The sequence below is a fragment of the Podarcis raffonei genome, chromosome 10 (genome assembly GCF_027172205.1).
Source record: "Podarcis raffonei isolate rPodRaf1 chromosome 10, rPodRaf1.pri, whole genome shotgun sequence".
Classification (NCBI taxonomy): domain Eukaryota; kingdom Metazoa; phylum Chordata; class Lepidosauria; order Squamata; family Lacertidae; genus Podarcis; species Podarcis raffonei.
The window spans coordinates 43,702,756-43,714,807 of record NC_070611.1 but is presented as its reverse complement, the minus strand read 5'-3'; the positions used below and the strand labels follow the sequence as shown (position 1 = coordinate 43,714,807).

The following is a 12,052-nucleotide window of genomic DNA, read 5'->3' as shown; positions in this document are numbered from 1 at the left end:
TGACAAACAGGCATTGCACAAGTACCAAAGACGAAAACTGGTCTCTTCAGGTTAGGGCTGTCAGAATGCATGACTGAAAATCAAAGATGCCTGGTAAGTAGCAAGTAGAACAGAGGTCTACTACTGCTCACAGCTCTATTCTAAAAACAGGGTGTGTTCAAAATAGAAACAACTTAGAAGCACCAGATAATCAGCCAGTCCCCTGACTGGACGGATCTGCTTGAGCAATGTCACCTTTAACGTTCACAGACTGTGAAAGAGCCACAATGAAAGAGAGACAGCTAAAGGAGAAGAGGATGGAAGGACTTTAATTAAAAGCTCTTTCATTCCACCAACCTCAACACTGCAGACAGGCAGGATCTCAGCAAGACAATCCACCTTGCCAAATACCTCGACTAAATCAACACTGCCTCTCAGCTTTAGCGTTCAGGCAGAATGGCCTCAGGGCTGAGATAATGAGGAAAGAAAAACCCACTTCAACAGCATTCTGCACTCACAGGCAAACAGCCAAGCATCTGCCAGACTTTCCCCTATTTGGGGGATCAGTCTTTTCTACATAACACTGGTCTGGGTTACTAGGCAGCATTGTACATAAAAGCATTCACAACTGACAGGTGCTATCACAAATACAGGTAACTTGCATCTTACGCAGGGTTCGGTTCTGGGGGTCCGCATGTATATGCAAAAATAACAGGGAACCCCTGGAACTGCCCCACCCACCCCACAAGGTGTAAAGCCGCTTACCCAAATTTGAGAAGGCAGTGTGAGGCTCTGGTAGAGTCCTAGAGCCCTCCTTCATCCTTCTCTAAGTCTTGCAAGTGTTTGGCCAGTTTTGGAAAGGAGACTCAAGGGCTCTAGGACCCAGGCAGAGCTCTTGTGCCTCCTTCCCAAAGCCTAGCAACTCACTTACCCAGCTTTGAGAAAGTAACACAGGGACTCTGGGATGCTGCCAGAGCCCTAGCAGTGCCTTCCCTAAGCTGAATAAGTCCACTTTGTGAACGTGGGTGGGAAATAAATAAATGGAGAGCAGGTTTCTGCTGCTCTCACTTATTTATTTGCCCACAAACACCTGCACAAAGCTGTGATTACATAAGTAACTTTAAGATGCAAGTTACCTATTCCATATTCTTTGCCTGCACGTCTTGGAACCAGCACAGCATGCATTTTTTATTACTTTGTTTTTATTTTGGACAATTTTCTTATAAAATTATGGGTGCAAATGTCTCTCTCCATTGACTTTGATAGTAGCAGCTTGAAAAAGTTCTGCCATATATCCATTTCATGTAGCTTAGGGAATCCACTGTGGCCTGCTGGTAGACAGGAACAATTGCTGGCAGCAGAAGTAATAGGCCTCCCCATAGCATTAAAAGAGATTTCCCAGGCTTGCAGGAGAATTGCTTCTGGATTACAGAAGTTTACAAAAGGTGCTAGTGGATCAGGAAACCTTTTGCTCTCTGGGATATGCTGAAAGGTCAATTCCGATACTGGTGACTCAGAAAACCAAGCAGCTTAAAAACGTGGAAAAATAGTTCTGGGTGTCTTCCTTTCTCAGGCTTTCCATTTCTTCCTTTTCCCACCAGCCACTTTGTTCCTGACCCCCATTGCTCCCTCGGTGTCATCCTCTTCCTTTTCCTCTTCTCGGGAACGCTTCTTCTTTTCCCCCTGCTGCCGCAACTCCTGCAAGGAAAGCCAGACAGCAAGTTGCTTGAGCATTCAAAGCATGGAGGCACAGAAGCAAGAAGCTCAAGAGCTGAAAGCATAATACCTTCAGTCACCATGCAGGGTGGCCGGTAAACATTGCACAAACAAATAGAGCCAAAGCCCAGCTTTCAAGGATGCATGAGGGAACGCAGTGCCCCTTATAACCAGGAACGGCCTTGTGTAGAATTAGCTAACAATACTCTCAATGCAGTACAAATCCTAATGTTTCAGCCACACCTCTGCACAATAGAACCCCAATGATTTGTTGCACGTGCATGTCCACGGAGAAACGGACCCACACGGGTCTGCAGAAGCACAAACTTAAGTTCAGCCTACCATCCGAGCAAATCGCTGTGCTTCAGCCACACGTTCGGTCAGCATCATGACCTCCTCCTCTTGCGTGGGGAAGGCAGGCAGCTTCTTTCCTATCAGGTGTTCAATGCGCTGGAAGAGCTCCACATCGTACCTGGGGGAAGTGAGACAAAATCTCTCATCCGAATGGTTCTTCTTAACCAGTGGCCCATAAACTAGTTAAGAGCCCACCCCCTTAAAAAAGCCTCTTCCCCCAACTCAGTTGCATTTCCACTTTAGAAAGCTGCTTCCCCACTCATTCAGAGGAGAGGAGTAAAAGTTGTGGCCCAGCGGAAGGAGCAGAGGGCACGACTTACTGTGTGACAAACGTGATGGATTTTCCAGAGCGCCCAGCGCGAGCTGTTCTCCCCACACGATGAATGTAATCCTGAAAGGGATCCAGAATAAGCCACAGAACGAAAGGCAAAGCACCATTTTAAAAGAAAGTGTAATCTGAAGCAGTTCTGCAAGAGACCCCACAATGCTCACTAGATGCAGCTCCTTTTGGATATGTATTCAGTATGTTTCAAGAGTGTCTAAGGAGGTGAAAAAGATGGGCTTGACCACATGGCTGTAGCCATCCGCCTCCTCATACAGTTGCAGGCATTGTATCTTCACAATAACATTTTTTATTTTTAGATTCTATACCACTCCGCAGAAAGGCTTCACAGGCAGTTTAATAAACAAAATACAGCAACCATATGCAACATCCATGAAACAGTTTGTAAACCCGCATTCATAAAGCATCGCAGAAGACAAATATGAAACCCAGCAATTCTCTGGATTAAAATGAACAATTCAGGTTAAAGCTCTGAATGGGTCACTTTAAATAAGAGTCATCTTCTCTTGCTTTCTGAAGGCCAGTAAAGAAAGGAGACAAGCAAAGCTTCCTGGACAGGCAGTTCTACAACTGGGGCAATGCACACAGCAAAACTAAGAAGGCTCTCCTAGCCACAACTGCTCATCCAAGAACCAAGCAGCAAAGACCTATGCCAGAACACCCTCAAGTTGCAAGTCTGAGCCTTCCAAGGAGTGTAGTCACATCCACAGCAGGACATTTGCCAGCTCTCTGAGCTAAAGACCCATCTAACCCCCTATTGTCTTATTGATGTATTATTGGTTCCCCATCCTTTCAACACTCAGCTTCTTGAGGGCTCACGTGGAGGTGGGCGTTTAGCTATTCCATTGCTATGGAATCCTATGTTGCAACTATGGAAGAAGAGGGTCATCTCTTTCTGCAAACTCCAGTAGAACATCTCAGGCTAGGGGCTGCACAACTGTAACCCAGCACCCTGCCTTCGTAACTCACCTTGGAATGGGTAGGAATGTCAAAATTCACGACAACATCCACATGGGGGATGTCCAGGCCTCTGCTGGCAACATCGGTAGCCAGCAGAATGGAACGTGTTTTAGCCTTGAACTTGTTCAGCGACCCTAATCGCTTATTCTGGGGAGAGTAAGACAGAGAGAAAGGGCAAATGAACATGCTTTAGATTTTTCCAGCGTGGGAAAGCGAAATGAGTCAGGTTTTGTGAATCGTTCCGCCGTTACAGTCTGTTGTTCTACAGAAATGAAAGTCTGTAAAAGATAAGCTAACAAAAGGGAAAGCAAGCTTGGTGACACATACAAATCATATTTGCCCTTAAAATATGTTCATTATTTCAGTGTGGTATTCCAGAAATGAATACTTTGCGTTCAGGTCAGCCTGTACCTGGCTCATCTGACCGTGGAGGGGGATGGCAGTGAAGCCCAGATTTCTAAGGAGGAGGGCTGTCCTCTGAGTGTTGTTGCAGGTGCTGCAGAATATCATGAATGAGTTTCCAGCAAGTTCATTCAGAATATAGACCAGGTAGCTGTCCTAAAAAGAGAAAAGAAAAGAAATTGAAATCAGAAAGGAAACTAATGGAGATTAGGTGAAAGGAAAACCCTAGTGGAGTAAGTCAGGAATAAGTTAAAGGAAATAAAATACCTGAAAAAATAAATGTTACCTTGAACTTGGAAGGGATGAAGACATAGTATTGCTGCAGTTTTTCAACTGTCTGGTACTTAGTTGAAACGGCACATTTGACAGGGTCCTTAAGAGCTGCACGCTGGAGTTTTTGCACCTGAACAGAAATAATTAATGTTTTCAGACACAAATTTAGTTGATATGACCTGTTAATTTCTACCTCCACCTTAGCTGAACTCATGCAAAATGCCACACCTTCCCATACCTTTTTAGTCATGGTAGCAGAAAAGAGAAATGTTTTCCTGTCTCTGGGAATGACTTTCAGGATCTTGTCTACCTGTGAAAAGAGAAGGCAAGTGACAGTGAAACAACTAGAAAGGTAATTAATGTGCATGCAGACGAATACTGCATCACTGTGGGAGTGGTATCACAATCCAGTCTGATGAAAGCAACACTGGAAGCGCCTCCTTTGAAAAAAAAAAAATTGTTTTGAAAAACAAGGCACTCTACTGATCCACAGAAAGGAGGGAGTGGTGCTGTGAGGGTCGAGGGGGACCGAGGCAACATGGGGGAGAAAGCATCCCAATGTCTTCCGGTAAGGTCTTGCTACTTGGGCTACAACTGCAGATTACTACACATGAACCTGGAAGGGAAGATTCTCTGGACAGCAACATGAGCAATAGTTGATAACAAGACTACAAGTCTAGTATCCAAATGCCTTGCTACATCTTAAAACCTAGTACAGTGGACCCTCCAGATACGAATTAAATTCATTCCGGGGGTCTGTCCGCAACCTGAAAATCCATAGGCAGAGGCGCTGCTTCTGCCTACAGGGTGATTAAGCACTTCTGTGCATGCATGCAAGGCGAAACCCAGAAATATACACTTCCGGGCTTGCCATGTTCATAACCTGAAAGTTATGTATCCAGAGCAGTATGTAACTAGAGGGTCCACTGTATCTGAGAATGTTTCAGATCCCAACAGTCAACAAGGATCCACTGGAGAGGCAAACACAGGAAGCATGACACCATACTGTCAGCTGCTAAGTGGTGAAGACAACAGAGGCTCTGTGTTCCATATTAGGGAATCAAACAGAGGCAGGTCCCATTGACCTGCAGGTCCTACAGCCCATCTTGGCTGTGAGCTCAGGAAGACCTGCTCCCTGCCTTGACCTTCTTCCACCAGGCCTGAGAGGGCGGGGCCAAGACTGACTCCAGCTGCAAAAGCTGCTGAACAGACCCTTGGGCTGTGGTATTGTTTAGGGTGCTTGGTTGGGTTTTGTTGTTGTTACTGATATTAAATTTTGTATCTTTATTACCTTTTCAATCTTATTATGATTATGTGGACATTGTTCCAATTTGGTTGTGTACTTTTTATGTATTTTATTTATTGATTAATGAGTAAGTTATGTTTTTAATTCTTGTCATGTAAGCCACCTTGTGTGTGGTTTTATCTATTAAATGATGATGGTGATTGAAGTACACATTAAACAGTTTTGAAAAGCACCACCTCCATGATGTTTCAAAGGACCATTCTAAGGTGACAAGAGTTGACAGTGCTCACCTCTGTCTCAAAGTCCATGTTGAGGATCCGGTCAGCTTCATCCATAACTAAATACTTCAGAGCTCTCAAATTGAAGCCCTTTGTGTTCTCAAGGTGGTCAATAAGGCGGCCAGGTGTAGCTACAGGAGAAAACCAAACAAACTTTCATCTTTACCAAACAGAGCATTCAAAAGAAACACAAAGCACTATTTCCATGTATCCCCCATTCACTCCAGTTTGCCAAATCTCAGAGTCCCATGACTTCCTTCTGCCAAAAGCCTTTGTAAGCACAGCCACTGGAGTATGGATTAAGTCAGAACTTTATGCAGGCTTAATACGGCATGGCTAGTTGTATCCCAGTGGGGGGGGGGCGTGGAGGAGGCTTGACGTAAATCAGGAAGTTATTTTGAGAGATTTGCTCCATGGAGGTTGCAGTCAAGTCTGGTCAACCTAATTCAGTTTTTCACTCTCAAGCCAGATGACAAATACTCCAGCCTTCCAGTCAAGCAGCACACATCAGTTAACACTTATGAGAGAAACATTAATTTATCAGAAATGATAAATGAACAACCTTGTGGCTCAAAGGCAAACGCTCTGCCTGAGCCATGTGGACCCTAGGGTGAAGTTGGGGAAGGTGGGGAGAGTTTCCATGTCTGCTCCTGTTTAAAATTAAAGTACAAGACCTGTGGCTGATGCTTAGCATTAAACTGGGAAGGTATCAGAAGTGTGAATAAAGGATATGTTTGCTGGCCTACTGCTTTTCATTACCTCATTTATGCAGATGTAAAAGACACAGATGTGCAATAGGCCTCATTCATATGAATTATTAAGATCTCATTACAATCATTTGAATCATTGATGCTGCCTGTTTCTTACCAATTATTACATGTGGTTTCTTGGCTAGGGCCAGAGACTGCGCCATCATGTCAATTCCTCCCACAATAACAGCTTTGAGGGGAGAAAGAGAAGAAAAGTTAAATGAAGCCCATTGAAATTGAGCCAGTTCACAGCCACCCTCCCCATCACCTCCTTTACATGAAAATAAAAGGCAAAATTCAGGCCCCTTATCCATTGCCAAGCTTGTTCATAGGCGCAGCTTAGTATTGGAACTGGATTGCTACGTTTAGATGCTAAGAGGCGTTCTTCAAACAAGACACCCCAACAGTGACAAATACATATTATAAAAAAGAACCCTGCATTAGCTTCATATGGACTAGTGTAAGCAGCTCCAACCAAAACAATCAATTGCTACATATCCAGGGGGGAAAACCCTGCAAGAGGTAAATAATGAATCCAAAACAAACAAGTTTGATGCTTAAAAGGCAGTTAGCTTATGAAACTGGAATAAATTGTGCAAACCAAGCACTCTTCATTTGCATGGCTTACACAATTTGGGGGGGAGGGGGATACACATGGAGAAATATTAACAGTAAGAGTGAAATAAGTCCCACCTAATTAAATCTCTCTCTGCTTGCCTCTTTGTTTTTAAGAGAAACTTCCAGTGCTAACTTTTCGATCATAAGGTAGGCATGGGTGTGTTTTAGCACAAACCCACCTAATTTGCAGTTCCTTCATTGATATGCAGACCAGAACACAATTACCAATGAGGTTGCAAGCTTCCCCAAATATTGCAAAGCAGTTTTGGCTTCAAAAATGTGTAAAAAGAAATGCAAAAAATAAATAAATACACAAATGAGTGTTTGGGGGGACATGCTTGTAATATGTGTATTTTGGGGAAGAGCACACATAAATGAAAGTATTTTTGTATCGTTTTTAAAAACAGGAAAGAACAAATTTATGGACTGAATGCATGCGAAACTGATGAGGAATGGAAATAGGCTGCTCCATCCACCCCTACTAAAGGCATACCAAGATTCACACTTTGAAGTGGGATATAGTCCCATTTCTTGAATCTGATATTTTACTATTCTTATTTTGAAAAGCATGTGACTGCTTCTTCTCCTTACAAATTCCACTTTGTTTTCTGCTAATTCTTAGCACTGCAGCAAGGCCACTCACCACTCTGGACACCAATGGAAGATCCAAGGGCCTCAAACTGCTCCGAGATCTGAAAGGCTAACTCCCGGGTCGGGGTAAGGACCAAAGCAAAGAAGCGCTGAGGTGTCTCTAGCAGTGCCTGAAGGATGGGCAATGCAAAAGCCCCCGTTTTTCCAGATCCAGTCTCTGCTAAGCCAATGATGTCACGGCCTACAAGAAAAGAGGTGTGTCACATGCAGGGCTGAAGGAATACAACAGGAGAGATGGAGGACATTCAAAAGCAGTTCTGGAAAGTAACAAGAGCAGCACTAGAACAGAAATCTTTGCACTAGTGACAGCTTGAAATCAGCTAACATAACTTAAGAAACATCAACCAATGTAATAAGTGTATTATTTGAAGATACAGAGTACAGGCCATGGAAGGTTTGTACAAGACCCCTGTTCTAACAGCTCCTCAACCTTGGCTCTTACCAAGGGAAGGAAAAGAAGCTGAAGACTAGCAGCAGTGGATATCTGCACTACGAAACACTCCATGAAGAGTTGCAAAAGACATTTCCCTTCTCTGTTTAATTATCTTATTGTACAGGTGACATTTTGGAGGGCATTTAATGAAAATGGAAGTCTCTCCTGACAAATAACATAGTTGAATTCACCACCGAGAAAATATTAAAGCATTTTCAACCAAGTCAGATGGGTGGGGTACAAATAATAACAACAACAACAACAACAACAACAACAATAATAATAATAATAAATTCAGTCATAGAATTGTAGAGTTGGAAGGGGCTCTGAGGGTTATTGAGTCCAATCCTCTGCAATGCAGGAATCTCAACTAAAGCTTCCATGAGAGATGGCCACCAACCTCTGCTTAAAAATCTCTAAGGAAGAACAGCCAACCATGCCTCGTGGGGAGCTCAACAGCTCTTACTGTCAGAAAGTTATTCCTGATGTTTAGCCGCAATCTCCATTCTTATAACTTGAACCCATTGCTTCAGCTCCTACCCTCCAGAGCAGGAGAAAAAAGCTTGCTCCATCTTGCATGTGGCAGCCCTTTGGATATTGGAAATGCCTATCCTATCTCCTCTCAATCTCTTTTGGTTTGAATGAACTTGGCTGTCTCACTGCTTGAAAAAGCCCATGTCCCACTTGACTTCTTGCTGATGGGGCTTCCCCACAAATGGTACAGCACCCCTGCCAGAAGATTTGTGGAATTGGGGAGACTTACACTTCTGCCGCAGGATAGACCAGGAAGCTGTACTGCTTCATAGTCCAAGCTGAGAGGAACTCCATATGGATCCAAGTCTGTGTAATACAAATGACTGGCAATGCCAGTTCTATAACACAAGAAACACAGGAGAGACTCTTCTTATTTCTAGAAAGAGATTTCTTTTTTCCCCAGTCTCACCTTGGAGTGCAACTGGAACGGCCTCGACTTGGATCTTTGTCGGTGTCTTCCATCCCAACTGATCACAGGCTTCACACAGCACATCGGTCACCCCCTATTATTCCAAAGAGAAAAGAAACCATAATTAGCAAGGGACTCCAGTCTTCAGAAGCCAACAAGTCCTGGTTCACACAACTCGATAAAACAGCCTATCCTCTCCTGTCCTTTTAGCATACTGCAGCATGCCACCTAAGCCAAGTTTGGCCTGCGATCTCCTCCCACAGAGACTGCATGTTTGGGCTAAGCCGTGGTTTGGTTGTTAAATGTGAACCTGACCATGGTCTTTTCGATTAGCTACAAGTATTATTTTCATCTCAAAACTTTAGTAACTTGAAAACATGGGACACTTTAAAAAAATAAAAACAAGCAAAATAAGGAAAGAGACACTGGTGCTGTGGATAGGCCAAGTTTCTCCTCACCCAAAAGGTAAAAGGTTAAAGGACCCTGGATGGTTAAGTCCAGTCAAAGGTGACTATGGGTTGTGGCTCTGATCTCGCTTCAGGCTGAGGGTTTGTCCACAGACAGCTTTCCGGGTCATGTGGCCAGCATGACTAAACCACTTCTGGCGCAAAGGAACACTGTGATGGCAGCTAGAGTGCACGGAAATGCCGTTTACCTTCCCGCCACAGTGGTACCTATTTATCTACTTGCACTGGCATGCTTTCAAACTGCTAGGTTGGCAGAAGCTGGGAGAGAGCAATGGGAGCTCACCCTGTTGTGCGGATTTCAACCGCTGACCTTCTGATCAGCAAGCCCAAGATGCTCAGTGGTTTAGAGTAGACCACAGCACCACCTGCTCCAAACACTTGACCTTACCCGGGTCTGTTGAATCATGGTAAAACTGAGAAATCGTATTTTAGTTCCTTAGCAGCAGGGCAGCACACAACCATGTAGCAAAATATCCCTTTACACAGGAAACCACATTTATCTTTCTCCTTTCGTTTTGTCCACTGCAGTGCCTTAGGACATTGTCGGGTTCAAAGCAATACGCAAACCCGCTAAGCAATTCTGAGAGCTGGGCCAACCAGACCATAAACACCCTCACCACCAACCAAAGTATAATATAACCCCGCCAGCTTTCTCTGCACAGCCGCTTTCCCATGGTTTCAACGGGGCATTTTCTCAGTGGGGAAAGAAAGCTTGTATAAGCAACTAGTGGGAAATTACTGCCACGCTGTACAGCACTACCTAGCTGGGCGACCCCAGCCTTGAGAACTGCGATTGCCTGGCTGCTTCCAGAAATGCTGCCCCCATCATAGCAGCTCCGCAGAACTTAACAGTGCGGGGCGGAGGGGCAGCTTCGTCTACTCCGGTGCAATGGCTGGACTTGGTTTTAAAATAAAATTCAAAAGGCAAACCGCTGGGTAAGTAAAGGGTCGTCGGGAGCTAAGAGAGACAACGAGTCTTCCCCGCTTACCAGATCTTGGAAGGTCTTCGCGGTCTCCTCGACGGCTCCCTCGCCCTCCATGCCGGCCGCCACGTTCGGCTCCCACTTCGCTTTCCGGGTTGCCGCGAGGTACCCTGGGACTCGTAGTCCAAGCGCGTTTGGAACGAGCCTCTGAGCCGCAGAGATAGGAAAGGGTTAGAGTTACACGCGACACCAACTTCCGTTTGCAGTGTAGCCGTCTTCCACTTCAATGGAGAACATGGTGCCGGAATTTGGAGGCGCTTAACGGGGAAAGAAGCCCGCGCCTTATACCTCGGGTGTTATTTCATGCGGCGAATGTAATTGTTTGGAAGCACTTAAAAACAAAACAGAAAAACACGTCTCTGGTGTAGTGGTGAGCGTGTAGGATCAGCATATAGGAGGAGATCTGAATTCGGCCACGAAGTTCGCAGGGTGATCTCGGGTAAGTCATCTCGCAGGGTTGTCGTCATCAGGATCGTATTACGGAGCTAGGACGAGCCATGCATACCCTATTACCCCTTCTCGAGCTTCTCGGGAGAAAAGGGTGTCGATGCAATTAAAAAGAAGTCAATAGAAGCGCAAGTCGTCCACGTGCAAGTCAAGGAAGCACGGGCGCTTCCATCCATGTGACATGCCGGGAGGAAGGACACTGGCTGGCTGAAGCGCTGTGCAAGCAAAACTGACCTTTGCTGTAGCTTAAAAGTGCATTTTCTATGCGGAATGTTTAGCCAGGGATTCAAACGCACCTTCAGCCTGGTACGTGAACTGCAATTTTAATAGTGGACTGCACTGCAGTGTTGTCCACCACAACCTGCAATATGGGGGTCATATCAGGGAATTGGCATTAGCTAAGCAAATTTTTTAAACGTTCTTTTATAAAATACCGGTAAGTAAACACACTGACGCAAGAACTTCGTTGGAAAAGCCACGAGCTGCTGCTTTTTACTGCTACTTTTTGTTCGGATGTAGGCGCACGTAAAATCCCGGCTTTCTCCATTAATTTTTATGCACAGCGCTGACTCCACCCCTGGTGAGATTTAAAAATGGATTCCAATGTAGCGCTCAAAAGTTTATATACAGTGCATTATATAATGAGAGATGTGGTATTCTTCATTCTATTATCTCTGTAGTCCAAAAAGCCGCGAGGGCTGCTGTCCGCGCGGACGGTTCTGGGACTTGCAGTTCACCTCTGGAGGGCAAGCGAGGTCGGGAGCTAACAAGAGGAAAATAGCTGCGGGGATGACGAGTTCGGAAAGAAAAGGGAGCACTTTTGTCGTGCAATAAATAAATGTTAGGAGATCCCGAGGGGTTGGGGGAAGGAAAACAAAATCCATATATTTACTTAACAAAATTTATTCAACAACATATATATCCTGCTTGATAGAATCTCTAGTGATTTACAGTTTAAGATTGTCTGTTTGTTGAACTTGTTAGTTACTTTATCTTGTTCAGGAAAATCCAAAGCGACTTACAACCAAACCTAAACATAAAACAAAAACTAGTTTTGATGTGTTGGGATCTGTAATGGTCCATTGGGGCACCATGATGGGGGGAGTCGAAAAGCAACTACAGTGGTACCTCGGGTTACAGATGCTTAAGGTTACAGACTCCGCTAACCCAGAAATAGTACCTCAGGTTAAGAACTTTGCTTCAGGATGAG

General features: G+C 44.7%; 1 protein-coding gene across 1 annotated transcript; it reads right to left on the bottom strand.

The window, feature by feature from the left end:
• Positions 1–290: 290 nt before the first annotated feature.
• On the bottom strand, positions 291–10,566 carry DDX47 (DEAD-box helicase 47; the record flags this gene model as incomplete). The annotated part of the gene is made up of 12 exons (XM_053407308.1): positions 291–1,677; positions 2,038–2,167; positions 2,370–2,440; positions 3,362–3,499; positions 3,764–3,910; positions 4,041–4,157; positions 4,266–4,337; positions 5,564–5,682; positions 6,419–6,490; positions 7,562–7,750; positions 8,946–9,039; positions 10,402–10,566. Coding segments are annotated over 12 exons (1,443 nt in total), but the record flags the coding sequence as incomplete, so codon positions are not given.
• Between the last annotated feature and the right edge of the window lie 1,486 nt (positions 10,567–12,052).